At 40.2% G+C, this 25,095-nt stretch overlaps 1 protein-coding gene across 2 annotated transcripts; it reads right to left on the bottom strand.

The window, feature by feature from the left end:
- Nucleotides 1-28: 28 nt before the first annotated feature.
- Nucleotides 29-11,258, bottom strand: slc14a2 (solute carrier family 14 member 2). Of its 2 annotated transcripts, XM_058070840.2 has the most exons (9): nt 11,000-11,258; nt 8,633-8,807; nt 5,160-5,349; nt 3,958-4,086; nt 2,922-3,114; nt 2,202-2,349; nt 1,956-2,090; nt 1,827-1,876; nt 29-1,739 (listed from the first exon to the last, which is right to left on the bottom strand). In XM_058070840.2, the coding sequence occupies exons 1-9, from the start codon at nt 11,021-11,023 to the stop codon at nt 1,350-1,352; spliced, it is 1,434 nt and encodes a 477-aa protein (XP_057926823.2). In that variant the 5' UTR covers nt 11,024-11,258; the 3' UTR covers nt 29-1,349. The 2 variants fall into 2 exon arrangements, with proteins under 2 accessions (XP_057926823.2, XP_057926825.2); XM_058070842.2 differs by lacking the exon at nt 11,000-11,258 and having other exon boundaries at nt 5,160-5,236; nt 8,633-8,779.
- Between the last annotated feature and the right edge of the window lie 13,837 nt (nt 11,259-25,095).

Genomic DNA, 25,095 nt, shown 5'->3' with positions numbered 1-25,095 from the left:
AGAAAACCACAATCTTCTCAATTTCTCAAGAGAAATAATTTATTACAAATTTTAAGTAGTAGAATGAAATTCTGCAATTCTAAACAACGGCAGTTCTACAGTCTTACCGTTAGGCGTGCTCTGCCACCAATCACACACAAAAACACATTACATTAATACAACATTAATATGTCATGACATCAAATGCAGTAAAACATCAACATTTCCCTAAAACCTTAATTGAATTTGATGCACCTCACTTTAAAATCAACATAATTGGTCGTATAATACAATGAATGCTCAAAGACTCCATTGTAACTACAAGTGCATGGTTGTAGGTAAGCATATTATATGCCTCTGGGTACTCTCCAGTTGCAGTGGATCTGGACTGCTGCTGTTTCTGATATGTAGATGTTCTTCATTTAGGGGTCATTCAACTAATTTACATATTGAAGTATCTTCCAGTTTATTTACTTTTCAATATAAATGCTTGATTTGCACTTTTGAGTAAATAAATTAGTTTTAAGCGAAACATTTGGAAAAAAAAAACTATATTGCCATTTTTTTTATGTGTCTCGAATTTTCAGTGTGATTAAAGGGGACCTATTATGCTAATTTTTCTGCCCTTTATTAAGTTGTGGACTCCTAAAGAGCAGCGACACACGATAACCCACTCAACAAGCTCTCTAGATATTTCAGAACCTGCACCTATTCAGCGGTATTACTTTTGATATCATGCTTCCTGTAAAAATGGAAGCCTTAATGGAAGTCTTAATTTATTCCACAGGAAAACCTCAGCCTGCGCAGTGGTAAATTGGCTGACAGGCGCATAGTGCACACACGTCACGAAAACCTCACAGGCAGGTTTTTCAGAGTGTCGCGCACATTTCAGTGGTAAAAAAACAATGACAGCAACCTCTATTTAATGTAACTGTCTGAACCAACATGTACATTTTGTGTTAATTGTCCCATTACTTCTGATTATTAAAGCCCTATAAGTGTAAAAAGGTTGTTATTTTGTGTATTTTGGGGCTCTTCTAATGTTAAAAAATGCATGCAGAAAGTGATAAACAGGTTTTCTACGTTCCATTCATCCATTTTCTATGCCACTTATCCTTACTAGGGTGGCAGGTATGCTGGAGCCTGTCCTAGCTGACTTTGGGTGAGAGGCGGGATACACCCTGGACTGGTTTTCTATGTTCTAACTATGAAAACGGTCCATTTATTAATACTGAATCCTAAATTCACTATCTCATTTGTGTCTGCTACTAACCGTGATAAATGAGGGATGACTACTGAAAAACAATGAAAGAGAATGTTTTCATACTCTTATACTTTCTTTGTTTCTCCCTGCAAAACTATTTATCATTTTATACATAATGTGTGAGAATTTCTTCTGTCTGGTAGTTTTGTGTGTTTTGTTCTTCACTAGTGTCCCGTTGCTCGCTCTGTGCTTCGCTTGCGTCCATTTGTGACTTTTGGGCCTCTTGCAACGTTATAAGCTCAAGCCTTAGCCGTTCTTTCTCTTTGAATATCACCTCATCTTCAATAACTGTCTTCTGCTCCTCTTTTGTTTTCCTTTCTTCCTCCATCTTCTCCTTCTTCTTTTGTTTCTTCATCTTCCAGAAGAAACAGAGATTTTTCTCAGGATACGTGACTTTGGCCAGCGGCAGCTTAAAGATCTTATTGGTCTCCGTGGTGATGAGGAGAAAAGTGAGTGCAGAGAGACAGAAGGGCCACGTGCAAGCTGGCAGACCAAACTGCAAACACAAATATAGTTCCATATTTAGTTCCATTTCATTTTCAAAGGGCTTGTAAAGTACTGCTGTATGGTGAATAAAATGTACCGCAGACATGATGTTGGCAATGGCAGATCCCAGGTATGCACAGAAAAACCCTGCAGGGTAGAAAAGTGTTGCCAGGAACCAATGTGGCGTGAGTTTGCTGTGCTTTTTACTCAAAAAATGCTCACTCACCACACGTAATTGCAAGCAAGTGCACCTGCCAAGTGAGAGCATAAAACATTCCGCCGATGGCAATGCATGCCAGCACACAGTTGTATCCCCATAGGCCAAAATAAATGTCACCAAAGGGAGCTGCCAAAGCGAGTCCTACACAACAGATATGAACAACAATACTATAAACTATAAAAGCCAATAAACTTGTGTTCTTGTTCTGACTTCATATTAATAGTATAAAGAAGCAAATGAAGAATGACCCACCTGAAAGCATGCCGATTGTAGAACCTAGCACAGCGTGAGCGCATGTGATGGGGGAGGAGATGAAGAGGGAGATGATGAAGATGCCTCCTGTCCAGGGGTTGTCACAGCCGTAGACCTGGCCTATCCCGACAGGTACGGACATGAACAACTGAGGACACATCCAAAAACCATTACCCTGTGAGACTTTAAGTTCCACCTGGGGGGGGGGGGTTCTGATGTTCTGACACTGAAGGGAGTAAGATCAAAGGGGACCTATTATGCTTTTCCACTTTTCTGACCTATAAATGTTATTAGAATGTTGTATTCTCATGTTAAACAATGCCAAAGTTTCAGATAATGAGGCTTGCTCATTTGGAAGTGAGCCCTGAAAAAGTGTTTTCGAACACTGGCTGTTTGTGATGTCACAGTGTGCTGACAGTGCACACAAGCTGTAGGCTGCCCACCGCTGCGGGGTTCGGCAGTAGTGCTGAAGTCCTCAGGAGAGCTTGGGAGTGTAACCAATCACAGTGGAGTGGGCGTTTAGGAAGTACAAGGAAATACAGCTGGAATAGATGCAGGTTCTGGGAGATCTAGAAAGCTTTCCGTGTGGGTTATCATGTGTCGCTGCTCTCTAGGAGTCCACAACTCAATACAAAGAGCCGGAAATTAGCATAATAGGTTCCCTTTAACACTATTATACTGTATTAAAACCAACCAGCTCACTGCAATATGAAGACTGACCTTAGCAACGTCAATGTCCGCCCAGGTGATGTTGGGCAGCTCTGAACGGGGTTGGATGAGGACTTGGGGGAAGTGGTGATTGTAGTGACCTGTGGCCACCATGTGGAGGCACACCAGGATGTTGAAGGGCAGCGTGAACACTGGAAGGTCCCAGCGACTGTTAATGGATGCTAAAGCGCTGGACACAATTGGGCTGAAAGAAATGCATGTGAATATCAATACCCATCTGTATGTAAATAGTGCCCCCCCCCGACCTTTTCAATTGCAGTTTCCAGTCTTATGGGAAAATTTCCTGATTGATTTTGGAGTGTGTATCTATTCTATTTAGTGAACCATTGTGAGGTCAGAGGTCACTGAGCCACAGTAATGTGGCATATTTATGGGTAAAAACTACATTTCCCATGGTGGACGAGTGAAGTTGAAGCTATTATGACATTTTCAAATCTTATGGAGCGATCTCTGACACTCTGATGAAGTGTAGACTTCGGATTGCTCGGACCGTCAACTTCTCACAATCACCAGTGTGTTTTCAAAAGGCTGGACGACTGAGTGATGAGGATACCAAAATGGCTAATTTGTCTCAAGTCAAAAGTGATAACAAAAGAGAGAGAGGCTGACAAAGTGTGTGATGAAGGAGTTTCAGACAAGTTTTTACATAGGAAATGTTGCCAGACCACAATTCGCTTATCAGTTGTACCTCCTAAGCGTGGCCAATCTAATAGACTTAACAAGTCTACTGGGTCAGTCCTACATTTTAGACCTAGGTTTACTACAGTACTATAGTAAAGCTTATACATTTCTGTCAGTAGTACATTTTTTTCAATAAATCCCATTTAGATTCAATGACTGATTGAAAGTCACACACTTCTAATCCAAGCATGCTAGGGCCGTTTTTAACACCACTGGAAGTTACAAAAATGATTACCGGTACATTTTAAGATGCATGCTTTTGCAGTACTGACCATTTTAAGCCATTGTCAGCAAAAGTTGAAAAAACAGGTATCTTCCATTCCACTCTTTTCATCTAACAGCTTACCACATCATGGACATGAAGATGTTGGGCAGCAGGAGCCACCAGTACCAATTTCCTGCATTGGAGAAAACAGCCATCAACAAGCCCACCAAGATACCGTTGTATCCATACAGTCCTGCAGCTACTGCACCCCTAGATGAATAATACACAAAATTATTACTTGTGCCATACAGTCTAAAAGTTTACAATTACCGGTACATATATTGTCAAGTTAAGGAGTTTACATCTACGGGCTCTAATTTCGTGGCGTAGCACAAGGTGTCGCGGAGTACGACGCCATACAGTGATAATTTGGTCCAGCACACAACAGCCAATTTGGAAGACTTTCAGCTTGGTGAAATTACAATTTTGTGACAAAATAGAAAGATTGCCAGCTCCTACCTGGTCTATTTTTGGTCCAGGCGAAGCGCACACAGCGCAGTGGTAGATTGGCTGATAGGCGCACAGTGCGCACACATCACCAAATCCTCAGAAGCAGGAGTGTCAGGCACATTTCAATGCAACCAGAAACCAAAACTCAATGTAACCGTAGAACCAGAATGTAGATTTTTGTATGAATTGTCCCACCATATCTGCAATATCTATAACATATTTCTCTGCTTTAATCTTTATCATGGCCGGTTTTAAGCGGGTGTACACACGTCATGCACTTTTTTCTCCTAGCAGTGTCTTGACACAGATGACGCCACGGAGGGGAGAGAGAGTGGAGCTGTCATGTGTCACTTTTCACTTCTAAAACGACAAGCTATTTATTTAGAGTGGCCTTTCTCTCCCTTAGCCTAGTGTAGAGCCGTTGCCAATTTCTATTCTTAACGTGATCTGAAAAGATGGAAAACATGCAAGGAGGGGATCCCGGGAATTTACCATCAAAGGTTCTCATATTAGTCGATGACAGACAGCAGCTGGCTCACAAGCACGATGCCTGGATTAGCCTGCTGCTGTGTTTAATGTGACTTTAATGTTTAATGTGCACATTTAAAGGCAATGTTCATTTGGTTGATTACACTCTCCTGTGTTAAACCCTCTCCCGCCTTCTCTCATCCCACTTGCACTAGTGGGAGTGATGGAGGCGTGGGTGCACGGCACTGTGCTGGACTGCGCTGCTCGCGTAAATTTCAAAGTGCACTGGCAACCCCCTGTTGGCACAGCCTTGGCGCGGCGAAAATAGAGCCCTAAGTGTCATTTCGAGTATTGAGAGCTCCAACCTGCTCTGTTGCAGAATGAGGGCTGAGATGGTGGCAAAGAGAGTGCCCACAAAGCCGTTGAGTGCCCACCAGTAGTTCTGTAGGATGAGGCCAGCAAAGATAATCAGGCCACTCAGTGGATTGTTAACAAACATAACCTGGGCAGCTCCACGCAGAACCCAGTCCAGTATTTGGAGCAAGAAACACTGTTCTGGGAAGACCATAAAGAAGAGAATGTGTTGATGTTATCTTAAAGCTTCCTTACAGTCTTGAAATGCCATTGAAATGTTCTCAGGCTCAGTGGAACACATCAAGTCCCAGCTTACTTGATGTGGAATTCCTTTTATACACTGAATTCAATGAGGAGCATTAATTAAGGAACATAAATTAAATAAATGACCTGACCTTTTGACTCAGGCCTGTAAATGTCACATAAAGAAAAATAAAGAATAATTTTCAATATGTTACTCTAATATGTTACTCATATTACATGACGATATGATGTACAGTATATATGCATTTTTGTATGAGACTACATGCAGCACACTCCAAACAATGGCTTGTAATAATCAGAATAGTGTCTTAGCTTTCTTATAATAGTCTCTTATACTTATGGACCAGCCAGGACACCCCTAAACCTAAATACCAAAAGACTTGTTATCTTTTCTGCTTGAATGAAGCTGAAAAAGATGTTGCAAGAATGCTTTTTTAAGCTTTCGCATTAAGCATATAAGGCAGGGGTGGGCAAACTTTTTGACTCGCGGGCCCATTGATTTAACAAAATTGACAGGGGGGGCTTCTTATTATCACATACTATTTAATCATAAGCTTATTAACACGTACTATTTAATCAAAAGACCATTTTGTCTCCAGAAAACGTTCAGTTTATTACATGTATTATATCTAAACAGTGTAAACACAACAATTGCAAAAATATTTCAACAATAATATTTTATCAACAGTCTTATCTTATCAATGTCTGACAATTAAAGTTCCATTAATCAAGTTTGGGTTTTTTGGTGACTGGAGAAGCACTAGGCCAGGGGTGCTCACACTTTTTCAGCATGCGAGCTACTTTTAAAATGACCAAGTCAAAATGATCTACCCACTACAAAAATGCAAAACATCTATTTATTTTCAAATGTATTGAGAATTATTTGTACGTACAATGTATGTTGATGTACCGTACATAACCAAATGAGCCAATATTGCAAAACACACATAATTAACTATTAACATTTTTTGTAATTACCTGAGTTTACTTTGATGACTTGCACTGAATTGAATCAGCCAGGGATGCATAGTCCGGACAGTAGCTGCTGATAGCCAGGTTAGCCAGGCAAACGCATTTCGAAAAAGACATTGTGGAAAAAAAAAGTCCACCTACCATTCCGTATGGAAGTGATATGTTTTTGCCTTTTTACTTGGTCCAGCTACTTCACTCATTTTAGTGACCATAAACTTTAGCGAGGGCTTAAAATCTGACGCAATTCGCCGACTAGCTTAGCACTTTGCATCGTTGTTTACGCATGAGCGGTGACCTAAAGGTCAAAATTCCGTTGTCATCTGACTGGTTGTCCTGTATGTCAATCAAGTAACGGGGATGGATGATAGGCTGACATCGTAAGTTCTGCCGCACTTAGAGACGTTGTTTGATTTGATTGGTCACCCGAAGGGCAACATTCAGTTGTCATCTGAATGGCTGCCCTGTATATCAATCAAGTGACGGCATTGATGCTAGGATGATATTTTTTTAATGTCACGCCGCGATCGACCGGTAGATCGCGATCGACTTAATGAGCACCCCTGCACTAGGCACTAAGCACTCGTGTGCTGTTCTCTGATTGGTTGTTTCACGGGCACGATACCAGAGCAGCGCGCTCTGAGTGGACAGCTACAGGGGCTGATACTGGACATGGTTAAACTCTATATTTTATCAGTATCACTGCCCTGGGCTTTGACACAGTATCATTTCGGCCTTTTCCCGTATCATTCATGGTTTCTAGGGTACAGGGACAATTAATACTGTAGTATGTGATAATCTATAGTATTTTACACGTAACAGCCCATTTTTACAAGTAAAAGTGTCATGCAATCTGCTATTAGTGCACTTTGAGATCATTTATTTGATGTAAAGTGCGTTATAAATTACATTTATTATTATTATTTTATTATTATTATTGTTATTTTTAATATGTGTTTGTGTCCCTTTTTTCAGAAGCATTTTGTAAACAGCTGTCTTTGGGTGAGAGGCGGGGTACACCCTGGACTGGTCGCTAGCCAATCACAGGGCACATGTAGACAAACAACCATTCACACTCACAATTCTACCTATGCACATTTTGGAGCCCAGTGAGGATAAGCGGTAGAAAATGAATGAATTTTGTAAACAACAGACCACATCAAATAACGAAATTGATAAAACAGCTACTTCCACCGTCAAAAGGTTGGCTCGAGCCGTGATGCCAGGTTGTATGTTGAGTTTAAATGAAATACTTTGGAAAGAACAGGCGGGCCGTATTCAAACACTTGGCGGGCCGGATGTGGCCCCCGGGCCATAGTTTGCCCACCCCTGATATAAGGTGATTTATTATGAAATACTGTTTTTTGCTTAAAATGAGACAAATTGTTTACCGCGGGGGATGGATTCCCAAAATAGCCCACAATAAGTGAAATTCGCAAAGTAGCCAACACAAGAAATTATTAAGCGACTCACACGTACTGTATTTAATTCCTCTGACCGTGAGTCTTTGTACTGGCGCTGCCCTGCTGAAGCGTTTTGTATCCTTGTTAAAACATGTTGCTGTGGCCCTATTTTCCTCGTTTTTCTGCTCCTCCTCCCCGAAGAGTGATTTATTCCATAATGGTGCCCTACAGCCGCTTAACTTCTACATTCCTTCAGCATGTCCAGAAGTCCAACTTCTTGTGCTGCCTCTGGGGTGCAGAACGTTTCGTCAAAATTGTGGGTTTTGTCTTGGAGAAACTTGCACACATACTAAGACTGGAAGCTGTTACGGCAGGGTGGCACAAAGGAGATTGATTGACAAGGGTCTACAGCCAGTCAGGATGTAGAACACAGTGGGGCAGAGGGACCGCTGTACACGTTTGTGTTTTCCGCCCTCACGCTAGATAATTTGCAATGGAAGCCTTTTAAATGCTTTCTGTTTTGCTAGTAAGCTGCAAAGTGACAAGCGAGGTATTACTGTAGGCCGTATTACTCTACGTGAATACAATTTTACACACTCACAGTCGTTGTCGCTGATGTATATTTCGGAGAGTGCAAAGTTTTGCCACTATTTGTCATTAACCTAGCGTTGTACAGTTAGCTTTTCTTTTCTTTCTTTGTCATATGACAGTGATCAAACACTGCAAAAAATCAGCATATTTTGAATATGTACCTGAAGTTTACATTTTGGCTCCCTGTCGGGTTTTTTATTCTGAGAACATGTCATATATATTTGTTTTGGAAGTGTCAGCTATTAGGGTAAACTTACTTTCCATCCATTTGGCAAAAACTGGCATGTCTCCAGCGAAGTAGGAGACCCCCTTTAGGAAGCAGGCTTTGGTTCTTTGCAAGCTGGTGGTTTGGACGGTCTGTACGACGGCCTCTGCGTCCTTGTCGGTGTTCTCAACCTTCAGGTCTGATTGCGCCATTAGGGGTTGTGATTCCTGCTGAATCAATTAGGAAGTGAATTCCACTTTATTGTCAAGAGTGAGGAGTTGCACACAGTGGCTGTGGTTGGCTGATGAGGACACTTTCACCAACATCTTGCAGAATGAAGATGTAATAAATCACATGCCTTGGATAACTGTAACTGTACCATCATTTAAGAACTACAAACACAAACGTATACCTGCACAAATATCAAAAGCAAGTTTTTAAAATGCTCAATTTTAATTGCTATGCTCAGATAAGTATTAATTTAATATGTTTCATTGTTTTGTGGGCTGCACAGTGGATGAGTTGTCAGCGCACAGGCCACACAGCTAGCACACCTGGGTTCGGTTCCCCTGCTCTGGCATCTCAGTGTGGAGTTTGCATGTTCTCCCCGTGCGTGGGTTTTCTCCGGGTACTCCGGCTTTCTCCCACATTCCAATGGATAATTGTATTGTAGGGGCAGGGCTGCATTCACACCGCAGGGTATGATTTTGTTCAAATCCTATTTCTGATTTCTTATGCACATAACCCCTAAAATGAGACTTGTGAATACAAAGTTCACTGACATTTAGAGCCTCTAAGCGATGGAAAACTGCAGAGTCAGTTATTTTTGTGCCCACCCCTGCGGATTCTCAACTTTGTGACTTTTTGTCTTCTTCACAGGTCAGTAGTTGTGTGAATATGTAACTGATTCATTAGCTTTTTTTTTTTTTGCTTCCTTCCTGTGTGTTTCTCTGTGCTGCTGCTCCCTGCCTTCGTATATGGCCCCACACTCACTCGACTGCAGCAGCATTTTTACACGATGGCAAACTGTGACTTTGTAAAACAACATAACTTCAACACTTTTTTTTTTTTTACAAGATATTCATTCTTTTCTATTCTGACATGGCAATGTTTGTTTTGCTTCAATTAATTTTATTCTGTATGAGGATTTATAATTATTTTGCATGCAAAATAATCAGTTTTTTTCAGCTTTTTTAGGGAAATTGAAGTTTTTGATTTTTTTTCACAAAATATTTTCATTTTAGTTGTGTGTTTTCAGTTCAATTTTTCAAAAAAATAACTCTAAATTCATGTTGTTTGTTTTAAAATGACACAAATATTTACAGAATAAATAGTTGAGAGTGGTATCATCGTACATAAACCAAAATCGAGGTTAGATTTTGATTTTCGCCCAAATCGCCAAGCCCTACCTGGACGCATCCCAGTGTGTAGAAACATATCAAACAGAAGTACTTTAACACCAAAATGTCATTTTCATATTCACAAATGAATTGACAAAAAATCATACGTTTATATGGCATAATTAATCATTCATTAATTCATTCGTTTTCTACCGCTTATCCTCACGAGGGTCGCGGGCGTGCTGCAGCCTATCCCAGCTGTCTTTCGGCGAGAGGCGGTGTATACCCTGGACTGGTCGCCAGCCAATCACAGGGCACATATAGACAAACAACCATTCACACTCACATTCATACCTATGGACAATTTGGAGTCACCAATTAACCTAGCATGTTTTTGGAATGTGGGAGGAAACCGGAGTACCCGGACAAAACCCACACATGCAAACTCCACACAGAGATGCCCAAAAATCAAACTCTCCTAGCTGTGTGGCCTGCGCACTAACCACTAGCACATCCAAGCATAATTAGTATCATTAAAAGGAAAGAATGATGAATTAAAAGAAAACATCTTGCAGGCCTTGACCTGGTGTTGCACATTCCTGTCAATAATTAAACACCACTAATGTCTAAAATATATAAAGGCAGTGTTTATGTTACATTTTATATACGTTATATATGTATTAAATCTGACACTCCCCCTCATGGGACAAATAAAAGCATATGTTATCTTATGCTATGTAACTTATATGCTGGAAAATATGGTAATTACAATGAATGGATTGAATTTGTAGCTACGTGAGAGTGACCAAAACGACAATTACATTTTGTAATACTTTCCTGATGATCAAAACGAAGCATTATTATATCTCAAAAAGCAGACTTAAAAAAAAAACAAAAACCTAAATGGCTAAACATTGATATACAGCTTTTCACTGTTCTGCAGTAATCGCTATAATCAACACTGGATCTATTCTAATATCGTGTAGACTGAGATTAATGAAATGCAAACTTCTGAAAATACATAATAAAGGCATGAATGTATGAATTTGACATTGATTTGATGATATTCCTTCTCTTACCTTTGTACAAAGTGATCTCGGCATATGTTCAAATGGTCAACAACTTCATTGGTTTGCTGACTATCGTTCCTGGGGGAGAGATTTTTAAAGCCTTGCAGTCAAAAAGAAACTCCCACTTCCTCTCACCTACCTTTATGTCTTTAAATCTCTCCGTCAAATCTGTGCTAAGCTCTGCCCCGCCTTGGTCTCTTAAATATGCTCGATAGAGATCAATAGATATATACTCAATAAGGAGGAGGAAAGTCATGACAGCTCTATGGGCCCATGACTGACAGGAACCCGAGGAGGACATAAATCTGTTTTCAAATTTTCCTCAGGGGGCCCCATCTCCCCAGGGGGCATCCCTGTCAACAGTTTTCATTTTGTCACACTTTTTAAATTTTGTTTAATTTTGACTTCCCCACTCTTGTCTACCTGAAGTCCAAGAGTCTCTTTAAGAATTTGAATTATGTTAAATAGGATTTTAGGCAACTGAATATTGTTGTATATCCTTCAGTATCAATGAATCACATGAGTGATTGTAGACTGAAAATAAATCAATGTTTTCAGTGGCATTTGCCACAAAATGAAAACAGTGGTTAGATAAACATCAGACACGCCAAACAAGTTCTTCTCTAGCTTTAGTTTAGTGGTATACTGTATGGAACAAAAGTATTGAGACAAACAAACAGTTGTCCTTAATTGAAACAGGAATTTGTCGATTAATGAATCACGTATTTCTTATGAAAACTGTTAAATATTAATAACATTATAATTAGACATGTGTTTTCAAAAGTTTAGAGAAGGTCACATGAAGTTCATGTAGCCGAGCAGCTTTCAACAGGTCATGCTCAAAGACTAGGTGGGGACACACACCAGTCAGACTAGATAGGACAGCTCTAGTCTGAGAACTTGGTGCAAGAGCCAATCTGCAAATCTGTTTATCTTCTAAAGGAGGAGGCAGGTCCAGGCGGGAATGGTTTCAAATGACTCTCTCTCAGACTAGAGCTGTCCTATCTAGTCAGATTGCTCAGATGAGAGGCCAAACAACAAGACAACCTGAATATTCCAGTTGCGATTGATTCAATGCCCTTAGAATACAATGACCTGGATGAAAGATAAATTTATTAATATTTAAACAGGAATCCTATGCAAGTATGAAAAAAAGTATGGAATTTGACTTTATACATTTCCAGTTCAAGGCCGCACAATGGCCTACTGGTTACTGTTTAGCATACTGGTCACACAGTCATAGATCAGGAAGACCTGGGTTTGACTCTCTGTTTGGGAATCTCTGTGTGGAGTTTGCATGTTCTTCATTCCAAAAACATGCTAGGTTAATTGGCAACTCCAAATTGTCCATAGGTATGAATGTGAGTGTGAATGGTTGTTTGTCTATATGTGCCCTGTGATTGGCTGGCGACCAGTCCAGTCCAGTTGTACCCCGCCTCTCACCCGAATATGGAAATGGAAAACTCAAGTATGCAAAAAATAATTTGCATAACATAACCATCAGAAAGACACCTAAAAGCAAAACACAACTGTCACGAGATTTGTTGACCTTACATGTGATGTTGTCACTTAAGCAAGATGGAGGAATAATAAATGATAACTTCACTATTAAGTTGCTCATTTGGATTCAGAAATAGCTCATATGAACCACAAAAACCTCCAGATGATGCTTATTATATAGAAAAATAAAGTTTTGTATCCTTCATTGAGTCAAAAGTCTATATAAAATCTATAAAGTCACATAACAAATTAATGTATGGTAGAAATCAAAATTCTATGGTTTCATCTTGGAAGCCTCCACCTTCATGCTCAGTTATGTTCATGTCTGGTGACTGGCCGGCCAATCCTGGAGTATCTTGACCTTCCTCGCTATTGGGAATTTTAATGTGGAGGGTAAAGTATAAAAAGCAGTGCCAAATTACTGAAGAATTTGCCTTCTCTTGTGATTTGGAGGGTAATGGGCATGTTACCATCCATTCTGCTTGTTTCAATTGGTCTTTTGCAGCATTTGTGGTGATTGGGATGCAGTGGAATGAATCAGCCTCCTGCCATTTTTCCACTGGCTATCCTTTCTGCAAGCTGTGGGTCTTGGCAAATGCAACACCATTGTTTCATTCTCTCTAAATTATTGTTGCTTATTAGGGCAAATTCTTCAGCAGGATGGCACTCCTTCTCATGAAGAAGGTCAAGATACTCCATGATTGGCCGGCCAATCACCAGACAGGAACATGACTGAACATGTTTGGGGTTAATTGAATGTGGAAGCTTGGAAGATGAAACCAAAGCGAAGTCTGGGAGTCATTTTAACAAGATTAAAACTCATGAACAAAATAATTATTTTCTGTTGAAAAGGTGAAATGAAATAAATGTAGAAATAGCCAGATGTAAGGTTATATGTAGAAAGGTTATCAGACAGGATCATGTTTCCATGGTGTCAAATCATTCTTATCAAACTATTTACGGTGACCTACAAAATCCGGGACAGTTCATAACCACAATCACCTGCTGGCAGATACTGACATCTGTTGAAAAAAGCATGAAGTCACGGTTATCTCCCTCCTGTGATCTCTGTACCTGTGGGCCTCACAGTGACTACAGCAAACGTGCACATTCCTCTCGGTTCATTCTGTACTGGGGCAAATAAAACCAGTCTGACAAAGCCGCACAAATACCAGACACTCTAAGAGAGATCTGACAAGATTAGTGGGGGAACTGGTGTTTTCATGCAGCCACCTCACTTTGAAGGGGCCACAAATATGCATGCCCCCATGTCTGTTCCATTCAGTGTGTGTGTGTATGTGGGGAGGGGGTTCCAGCTTCAGTCAGTATATGGAACCTGATACTGGATGACTTCCCATCACAAGAATGTGATTTTCCTTCTCTCAGAGCATCTGGCCAGACGCCCGGCCACATCTCCATCTGTGTGTGTGTGTGTGTGTTACTATTTGCCCCTTTTTCTGAGCCTCTTTCAGCACAGACATTCTTTTAGACTTTCTTAGGCTGTTGGCTTTCTGGTCTTTTGCTAGCATGTTGTCACTTTGTTTTTAATTATTATTTCAGTTATGTAACACCACTACTGTCAAGTTTCTCAACTGTCTGCAGGAATCTCTCCGATTTTGCTTTGATAGTGTCTCGGAAATTGCTACCATTTTTGCTCCAATAAAAGTCCTCTTCGTCACTACATATGACAATTGTGACATTTTCCATGCTTGAGGCACAGCAATCAATTCTGTATTTTGAAATGCCAATATTAACAGGTATGTGCAGCACCAGAGCAAGGACGTGGATCAGGATGGAACACAGCCGTGCACAAGATGTTTTCTTTCTCTTTCCTTTGTTTTTTTTTTGGATAACTATGTACAAATCAGTTGTCAATGTTGCAGGAAACAAAACTTTGGTGCAGTGCAAGAGTGTTCTTCAAGTCATTGCTATACCATAATGTTACTCAGTCCACAAAAGTACCATATTTGTGTTTGTTATGCATACTCACAGTAGGCCAATGACGATTCACATCTAAAGCGCTGCCGTTTGGCTAGTATGGGTTCTCTGATCCATGTCCAAGCCCTGCACACTTCTACTCCTTAATAGGTGGGTCAGGGCATGGCACGATTCATTGCACATGGTTCAAATGCCCTGTGCAACCCCCCCCACCCCTACATGGAAACGATGCAGACATGTCATGTCACAAGTAATTCATGACAGCTGCCACCTTTCACAATAGAAATAATCTGAATGACTTCAAATAAGACTGGAAATAATCCACACCACAAAGTCATGGAATTTGCATGACAGCAATGACGGAATAAGCACGAATGTTCCATGTGAGCGAAGCCCAGCGGGGGCCAAGAAAGGTAGGGAGAATTGAGTCCATGATATGGAAAATGGCCTATTGTCAGTACTTACTTCATACCTGTCAACATTTAAATCAACATGCTTTAAAACTAAATTGTGAGCCCGTTTTGAGCACCAAACTGAGTTCCCCCCTCGTCAATGAACTATTACTACTACTACTACTACTACTACTACTACTACTACTACTACTACTACTACTCCCTATGTCCCTTTCAAGTTTATAGTGTCACCTCACACTATAACACTCCTGCCGGGTGTGTTGACATGTACAAGCCTACACTACAAGTGTGATATCTAACCACAGAGGGCAGTAACGCTCCACTTTCCAACCTTCTCTCTCTCTCTCTCTCTCTCTCTTTCTCTCTCTCTCCTCTAGTGAAAAAAACACCACAGACAGACAAATGTGAAACTAACATGCATATTTTGTGTTTTGTCTGTAGAGAAAAGCCATTAACCTCCATTCGGTTTATGGCTTAGATAACAAAGAAAAATAACAAATGGTTGACAGTATGAGAGAAAACATAACCTTTCTGACTTTTGACCCAAGCGATACGCATCTTAAATGTTATATAACTCAAATTGAGTTGGCTTTGCAGTTACACTATACTGGAGTTTTATTATGATTATTGTAAAATGATATTCCTTTCTTCAGTTGTGAAGAAGTAATGACATTTTTCTTTGTCATTGTCATTTAAAAGCTTATGTTATTATTGACCAACATTTATGGTACATATACGCTAAATACTCCAATTAACGTCTCTACTCCATTAATCGCAGACCCGGGTGCATGATCTACAAAAGCAAATATAACTGCTGGGGTCGCTAATTAGAGACATAATCCCTTCAGTGTGTCCTCGGGCCTCACAGTTGGCCTGGGAATACTTCAGTGTCCTCCTGGTGGAACTGGAAGAGGTGACCGGGGACCTGGAAGTCTGGACTTCCCTACTGAGACCCCCACAACCCTGACCTGTTAAGTGGAAGAAAATGGATGATAGGATGGTTTGTCACTAATTAGCACCAGGTAAAAAAAAAACATTTACATGAAAAGCTGTGGCTGTAGGCAAACTCTGTTAATTTTGGAATTCACTACACAAGATGGTAGTAGCTGCATTCAAAGCATTATTGCACTACTCCACTGTTAACTCTTGCCGTACTGTTGTTGACAATGAACTCATCAGCGGTACCAGAGGTATCAGAGGTGCTCCTTCTCACTATTGCAACATTGGTTCTGTTGCTGTTGGGTTGTGCAATGTACTTTAAGTGATCACATGCTCAAAGAGAAATAAGTTTTAATTTGCCACTCTATTATTTCCTGCTTCTAATTAATGGTTCTAATTGGAGCATTTACGGTACATATGTAGTATCAGGAACATGTTTTCCTGTTATGAATAAGAGTGACCAAAGTGGAAGAGTGAGGTTCCAGGGAGAAGAAATACAGAAGATGGATAATTTTAAAATTTTAAGTACTTGGGGAAAAATAGAGATTGTGAAAAGGAGGTGAAGAATCCTGTGCAGGCAGGATGGAACAGGTGGAGAAAAGTATCAGGCCTGATGTGTGATAGAAGAGCTTCAGCTAAAATGAAAGGAAAGGTATCCAAAACTGAAGGAAAGGTATCCAAAACTGTGGTGAGACCAGCCATGTCGTTTGGCCTAGAGACAGTGCCACTGAGGAAAAGACAGGAAGCAGAACTGGAGCTAGCAGAGATGGGGATGCTAAGGTTCTCATTGGGAGTGACCAGGATGGATAGGATCAGGAACGAGTACATCAGAGAGACATATATTGAATATATTGTTAGATGGAAGCTGCCAGGTAGGAAGCATAGAGGAAAACCAAAGAGGAGGTTTATGGATGTAGTGAAGGAGGACATGAGGGTAGTTGGTGTGTGTGAGACAGATGCAGAAGACAGGGTTGGATGGAGGAGATTAATTTGCTGTGGCGACCCCTGAAGGGAAACACCCAAAGAGAAATAGCAAACTGCTAACATTTCTTCTTAAAAATGGAGGGGAACGTAACTGGTATCCATAACACATTTAGAGTTTAATCATGCTTTTTTTGGTTATCGTTATAGAGGCTTTTTTTCACTAACCGTTCCTTGTATTCATAAAATAAATGTTTGCACATTCTGTTCTACTATTGGTCTTGTACACTAATGGACTGGCAGAGAGCACTGAACTTTGGCAAAACCACTAAAAACAAAACATCATGAAGAGTCTCGCTCTCCTTGAATGAACTGCAGGATTCCGTTTCCCCTCCTTAACTTCCAATAAACTGCACTTCCCACAGACCCAAACACAACAGGGCACATGAAATGTGTGTGTTTGTGTGTGAGAGGGCAGGTGGTAGTGGAGAGACAAAGGCTGATTTGTTCACAGCCATGTTTCATCCTCATTGGACCCACTTGTTTATGTTGCTAACTCTCACTTCCTCACCTCTCTCTCTCTGATGCCATTTTCCTTCAGTGCAAAGTATGTCATCCATGTTTACATGCTTGCCATCCATCACACATGACGTGCGCTGCGGCTCAACACGAACAGGAGAACTTCACAAGCTAAGTAAACATATATTATAACAGCATGTTGATTAGGGGGAAGTACTTTGGATGAAAGACAAGAGTAGAGATGATTGAGGTTTGGGGTTGAAAATCCATCTGAAAGAGACAACGCAAATGGAGGCAAACCAAAGAGGTTGACGGGGAAGCCAAGTCTTAGCTCACAAAGAGGCAGAAGAATAAAAATCAGACAGAGAAATTGAAAGCAGACAGGAGAGATGAAGAGAACGAGAAGGAGGGAGAGAAGAAGACAAAGTGGTTGGATGATGGCTTCCAGCTGCATGGCATGCTTCCAAAGCAACACACACACACACACAAGTCAGCAGTGAACCTTAGTAGCACAAGATCATAGAAGCCTGTGACATGATAGTCATAGTGATGGTACTGGCATACATGGTTGCAAAATTCCATTTAAAAAAAAACAATATTTGTTCTTATGATATACTTGCTCAGTCCATATGAACATCTGGACTTTGGGGCCACAGGTTTGAGACCCACTGCAGACCAAAATGTGGAAATATGTGCAAGTTGGTAGAGAGAAGTTTTGCTTTTCGAGAACAATATGTTTCCTTGAGCAAGGTATCAGTTGTTTAGAAGCGTACTTGTAGTCAAAAAAGTCCTACCTGTATGTACTTTGTGTTCTGTCATAGTGTTTATGCATAGTGAAACTTAACTTTTTCCAATAGCGAATAAAAATAACCCATACCATCATAAAACCTTTATTGAACAGTGATAAGTAACTTTTGTACGGTAAAAACAAAGTAAAAGAAAACTTACTGATTATTTGAAAACGTGGATGTTCCATTCATGGCTTTATGGTTCTCATCACACTTGGATCCTTCTGTGATTCCCCTCATAGCAAAACAAACTTGAGGCTGTTTTTTCAGTTGACATTTTAATATCTATTTTAGTGGCATAGTTTACCTTAAACTTTAGCTCGTTTCCAAATTGTACAAGCTATAAATGCCATTTTTATATTTGCTGTTTTGGTTGGTGGTGTTGTCTTTCCTGTTCACTCTTTTTGTCTCGGCTAATAAAGTGTACAGTCTGGTGAAATGCCTCATAAAGCTCAATGGAAAGTGAAACTCGGACACTGTAAAGGCATACAGACGTCTAATGCTGCTAGACCACGGGTTTTCCAAAGTGGGGTAGGTATACCCCTAGGGTGTACGTGAGTAAAAAAACAGCTTGACTAAATTACTACTGAGATTTACATATTGCGCTCGAACGGCCCATGTGAACAGCCACAGTGCAGGTAGTACAGTGCAGAAGAAAAGTGACAGCATGAAGTGGGTCATTGTTCTGTGTGTGTTAGATGAACAAAGAAATATGTTTGATGTGGACATTGTGTATTAAAATTGCACACTTTTAATGCACAATTTATAGCATGTGCTAAATGAGAGCTGGTCTTCTTATGTGCTGCATGAGCCTGTCATTTGTTTGTTGACTGGATGCACTGACTATGGTAGAAAACTGTGCTTTTAAGTAAATTCATGCTTTCACAATTGATGTGTGTACTTCGGGCTTTGCGGCCATTGTTCGGCGGTCCTTGACCACACAATGTGTGACACAGATTGACTTATGTCTATGACGACGCTGCACAGATATACGTGTAAAATCAGTTTCTTAGTACTGATTACATCCATATTGATGCAGACCAAAGCAAAGCCAAAGAGATCACACTTGAAGGGGTACACGTCATTGTGCTAGACTAAGCTGACAAGGACATTCAAGGTCTATTTAAAAAAAGACAAGTTAGACTTTTGTATGACATAGTATGATGCATTGGGTTTGAGACAGCATTGAAGGCATCACGGAACATCTGTTTGAAAGTATCTTAGATAAAATTAACTGCCCACCCTTGGCGCAGCATATTCACACAACTATGTTGCAAGGTGGCAGGAACATTTAATAGTCAAAAAGAACGTAAATTACCGTGAGACGAGTCGCAGCTTGTGTAGCACATGGCAGATTAATGCTGGTGTTGATTATTTTACAATGTACAAGGCCTGACAATAAAACATGAAGATAAAGAGCAGAATTATGTGACACTTTATTGTGTAAATTAAGGGATTATTTGTCACATTTGCTTTATTGAAATATCATTATCAAGTTATCGTAGTAATAAAATAATTATTGTTCTCATTTCAAGACATGAGTTCCTTGCAATAAAAGCATATAATACACTCACTGGCTAGCTTTTGTCACGCCCTGTGTGGGTTCCCACGTGTGTTTGTGTTTCCTGTCTGGGCTTTAGTTTCCATTTTTGACACCCTTATTTTGTATGGAACTTCCTACTTTGCCCTGTCTTCCGTCGTTGCCCCAATCATCCACACCTGTCCCTAATTTCTGTTGGTATTTAGTTCAGGTGTGTGCATCTCCCCGTGTGGGATCATTATAGTTTGTCCTTCTGCTTCCTGAGTTGCTTCTTTCCTGCTGCTGCAATTTTTGCAAGAAATAAATATTTTTACCTGCATTTGGTCCTGCTCTCTGCATCCTGGGGTCGAACCTTAAAGCTCTCAAGCCGAACCAAACCCTAAAGCCAGCTGTGATAGACTCCAGCATACACCCGCGACCCTAGCGAGGATAGCGGCATTGCCAACATTATGAACAGTTGATTGGCATTTATGTAAAGTTTATTATTGTGGTTGTGTTTTGCAGTAGTGCAGAAGTGCACAGCATAGTACTGGGAAGTGTGGTTATTTTGGGAACCTAATTTATTAGCGACATAAGTTGCGAGTTCACAACGTTACAGTGGAGTTTTACAATCGTAATAAAAAGTATCACTTTTCAAAAAGGATGCCCTTATAAAGAGTTTATAAATTGGTTATTAAGGATGTTAAACCCAAAGCATCTGTGCAAGACTATGCAACAAAAAAATTCAAAAATCACTTTTTGCCATGTGCTGCGGCCCAATAAAAAAAGAGCTGCAATCTTGCAAAGGCCCCCAGATAGCACTATGGACACCTCCGGACTAAATGAAGAATGAAGAGTCATATTCTACTCAAAACTGTCCATTAGTTTGTTACTGTTAAGCATTGATGCAACGACTGCTGATTAACCTATGAGTTATTGAATGATTGGCGTATTACATTAAAAAACATGTGTTGCTTCTGTTCCTGAAAGCATGCAACCTGTCAATGTTGTGCACTACCAGCATCACTGCTACTACTACTACTACTACTACTACTACTACTACTACAGTGAACCTCGGATATATCGGATTCAATTGTTCCCACTGGTTTTGTCCGATATAAGCAAAATCCGTTATATGCGTATACCGGAAAATGTTCGTTTTACGCATATACCGGATATAAATCCGATATATGCGTAAAACAGATTTTATCCGTTATAAAAAGGCACTTCCTTGACTATGTTTCCAATGTACCTGGACTGGGCAATGAAAAGAGACGTAAGGTAATGAGAATTTAACTTTATTGGACTCTGAGCATAACAAATTGTTAATTAAGCTAGGCCCTGTTACGCCCGTCAGGCCTACGTTATTTCCAATAGTGAGGTTAAGATCTCATTCACTGCTGTGCTAGTGTTATTGACGTCACTCACTTTTATATTTGTCCTAAATCTGGAGCCAGGAGAAAGACACGATGCGGCCATCCGATATATGCGAGGGAAATTGGAACGGGACTGGAGATTTTGTCCGAAATAGGCGAAATCCGTTATAAAAATCCGATATATGCAATGAATTTTTATTGGAAATGCATTACAGAAAAATCGGTTCTTTTTTATCTGTCTGTTGTGAGCGAATTTCCGATATATCCGAGTCCGATGTATCCGAGGTTTACTGTACAAGAAAATGGTGCAAAAGTTTGCCCACCCCTGCTTTAAACCACTTGCCATTTATCATTCACTATGAAATATAATTTCTTGTAGTGATGCCATAGTTCGCTTCTGGTTGGCCTGTTCTTGCAAGACAGTTTTTTACAAATTATTTTAAAATTCTGACACTTATGATACTTGTATACATTTGAATTTCAACTTTGTGGGACTAATAAAGCGTTATTCAGTTATATTCTATTTTAAAATATATATTTTTTTTATTCAGTTCCTGTTGGATAGCATTTATTTGTGCAGTTGTACCCAACAAAGCGGCAAGTTTTTGTAAGTCTCAGAGAGCAGAATTCTCCGATCACTCAACAAGAACATACATTTTGTTTCAATGCATGCTAGATTTATCTCGAATGACAGACTTGAGAGTTCGACGGCTTTGTGTCAGTTTCACTTTCTAATTGATATGCAGCTAACACTTGGAGCGCCACTTTAGGTCACTCCCAGGCAGCTTGATAATTCCTTAACAGCTCCAACAAGACTGGAGATGCTTAATCCCTGTCATGAGTCAGTAAAGCCGACTGATGTTTGACATTCTCACAGCTTCCTGCTCTCGCTTCACAGGCTTTGTCCACTAAGTCAAAACAGTGACAGCTCCTATTTTTTCATTCCTTTCCTAAAAGTTGTTTTTTTTCTTTACGGATCAAGCTCATCTGTTTTCTATGCAAGCGTGACCAGGAAAATAATGTCATTAGGGGAAAAGTTAAGACAAAAAAAAGGATCAGTTGGCGGTGCCAAGATACCCCCTCTCCTTTTTGCACTGACAGACAAGCTGCATTTTTCTGGGAGGCAGATGGCCCATGGAGGCCTAAGGAGCTCCATCTTCACAAGTGAGCAAATGATTATCTGTGACATTTCAATACAGCCTTTGGTTCAAGCTTCCGTGAGGGCTTCCCACTCCATTCAATGTAATGGAGAGCCTCCTTCACAGGGTTTATTCTCCCCAAGTCTAAGCTCCCCGGATCGCCACTCATCAAAACCAACTCAAACAATGTACAGTGTGCGAGAGTTTCCGCAGAATAAAAGACAGCAGCGTGTCATGGCATTTAAGCCCTCAGACATTCACTTGAAATGACTGTATCCTTTTTCCCAGGGTGCTTTGCTCTCAGTGGGAGATGGGCCAACCCTTACCCCCCGAGCGTGACACGATGACTTGACAGAGCAGACATCGTCACCGCATGATATTACTCTTGCCAGGCGTGTTCGTTAATAAGTGATCTTTAGTAAGATCAGTAATGAATCAGGGGCTCGGCAGGATCTCTCACAGATTCATAAGTCCTCGTTTTGTACAATTGGAAAGCGTATGGAGCCACAGTTTGCTTTCCAGCATGACTGGGCACCATGATGGTAAGCAAGGTCTGGTGATAGGATGAGATTGGTGTGGCAGAACTTGGCTGGCTTGACCTCCATCCATCCATCCATCCATTTATCTTCTACCACTTCCACTTATACTCACCAGGGTTGTGGGGGTATGCTGGAGCCTATCCCAGCTGAGGCTTGAACTCCATTTTTAAAAAGTTTGATTGTTTTTTTCTTGTTATATTTACAGTAATAAGAATAAAACCAATAATAGCAGATAGCGGCTACGGCATTTTGTTCTTCGGCCTTCTTTGGGGAGTTAAGTGACCCAATCCACCTTTGAATATAACTACTATCATATTGCAATTGTACAAACCACTAATAATATACAAAAAACTCAATCTAATAATTAATAAATACTATTATTACTAAAGCAAGAAACCATTAAACCCATTATCTTCAAATACAGTGTTTTTTCACTACATTTTTGCGTTTTTTTTTTTAGCAGCATATGAATATGCATTGTTTTTGCATCTTTGTGGTGTATTAGAGCGATCTAGCGATGCTCTGCTGTATGTATCTGTATATACTACTACTTCCAGTACATGATTTTGGCATAGTCATGTGGAGTTGTGCAGTTGGAGTAAAGATGTCTCAGTATGTTTACGTGCTTGCACGATCCACAGCAGTACCGATTGGCTTAACAGAAAACCCACCCATTGTATTCTGCATACTGATTGGCTGTAGGCCATTGTCAATCCATCGCCTTTGTGCTGTTTCAATGGTCGCTAGCAAACTAGCTAACAATGTGAGCTGCTGGCTAACCACCAATAAACAATAGAAGAAGAAGCTATCTAGCTTTAGGGCGCCATTAACCATTTTATAAATAAATCGCTACAGCCGAACGGTGCCAGGAAAAGGCACGCTCAGAGTTCCCTCCATTTTTTTCTTCCAGTAGGTGGTGTCCCATAGCAGCAGTGAAACACAGATGAAGCTGTCAGATGGCGCTGCTGATTGAGGGGCCCCCTGCAGAGTTCTTGGGTCCCCAGTAGGTAAACAGGCTCCATCCTTCTTTCAGCCAACACAAACACTTCTCAGACCAGTCCTTCACAGAGCCCAGCCATAACATGAGCTCCTACTAAACTCAAATGTGTGGAGGCCAGCCAGCCTGGATCAGGTGGTTCACGAGAGCAGACTGCAGTGTGACATTGAGAAGACTTTAGCCTCACCTGATGGAGAGATTACTGGGTGCTCTCACATTAAGACACACATTACACATTCACACGCTGTAAACACACAGGCTGATGCCGGGGATGAAGAAAAAAGATGTGAAGTGTTGTTTTTGGAATAATAACATTTGGAATTTTAGTGTGCAAATTATGTTCAGTGAAGTATAAGAACATTCAATTTGCAACAACAACAGCAGGATCTAAGGGGCAAGATGAGGTGAATGTTAAATTACTTAAGCACCAACTGATAGGATTTGTTGTCATTCACTCAGGCACACACACACACACACACACACACACACCAAAGCATCTGCTCCCACTTTAAATAAACGACTGAGATCGGATTCAAATTCCACTCAGCACTCAGATGAGTCTGTGAAGGAGTCTAACATCTCGCTATAGTTACACCCCCCCCCCCCTTGACTTGCATGCTTCAAATAAATAAATTCTGATGTATGAAACTACATACTCTACATTTTACCACACTGATTGGATTTGCGGAGCCACATATTCCCAGTCACATCCCATTTCATGTATTTCATGTATCATCCTGACTCCATTATCCACTCACACTATGAAAGAGGGAGGGTCTCTTTAATTTAATTTACAGCATGTGGCTAATGGGTATGGTAAGGAAACAAGATTTATTTTAACAAGAGACTGAGGGCAGTAAGAAAACAGACCCTTGCAACAAAGGGGAGACTGCGGAGTATAATACTGCAGAGCAAGCGTGACTTTCTTGATGAGTATTTGCATTGCATGCCAGACTATGAAACAGGGGTGCCCAAACTTTTTCCACCTCACACTGGAAAAAGAAAGGATGCAAGAGCCACTTTCATATTTATTAAATGTGCTAATAAGTTGAAAAAAATGCATTAGTCTTTTTATTCCATTTTTGCAACTTGAGTAATATTTGACAATTTTTATCTTGTAATATGATGACTTAATTTCGACAATATTTTAACTTAATTCCCATAATAGTATTACTTTTTCACCAACCCGATTTTCCCCAAATTTTTGTTTTATTTTTCTCATAATATTACACTTAAAAAATAACATGTTTTTTTTTATTTAATATTGAAATCTATGCAACTAAAATTACATAATTTTCCCTCATAATATTATGAGCTTATTCTCGGAAAATTACAACTTATTTTTAGTTATAATATCAATTTTGGGGGGATTATTTTTACATTTATTCCCATGAAGTTTCAATTGTTTTTCCCATTTTTGTTGTTGTTGCTGTTGGTTTAATTTTCCAGTTATTTCAACTTTCCTGTTGTACATTTTGTTCTTGTAATATTTTGACCTTATTCACATAACATAGGAT

The sequence above is a fragment of the Doryrhamphus excisus genome, linkage group LG3 (genome assembly GCF_037039965.1).
Source record: "Doryrhamphus excisus strain RoL-2023G ecotype Guam linkage group LG3, RoL_Dexc_Guam_v1.1, whole genome shotgun sequence".
Lineage (NCBI taxonomy): Eukaryota > Metazoa > Chordata > Actinopteri > Syngnathiformes > Syngnathidae > Doryrhamphus > Doryrhamphus excisus.
This window is presented reverse-complemented; position numbering and strand designations above follow the sequence as displayed.

What these genes read in the sequence shown, in the direction of transcription:
- slc14a2 (XM_058070840.2), bottom strand. Translation starts at nt 11,023, where the DNA reads ATGCCGAGATCACTTTGTACAAAG. An exon ending in ATCTTCATGTCCATGATGTG is followed by an intron (nt 3,115 to 3,957) that starts GTAAGCTGTTAG and finishes CATTTCTTTCAG; the next exon opens with CCCAATTGTGTCCAGCGCTT. An exon ending in CGGACATTGACGTTGCTAAG is followed by an intron (nt 2,350 to 2,921) that starts GTCAGTCTTCAT and finishes ATGTGTCCTCAG; the next exon opens with TTGTTCATGTCCGTACCTGT.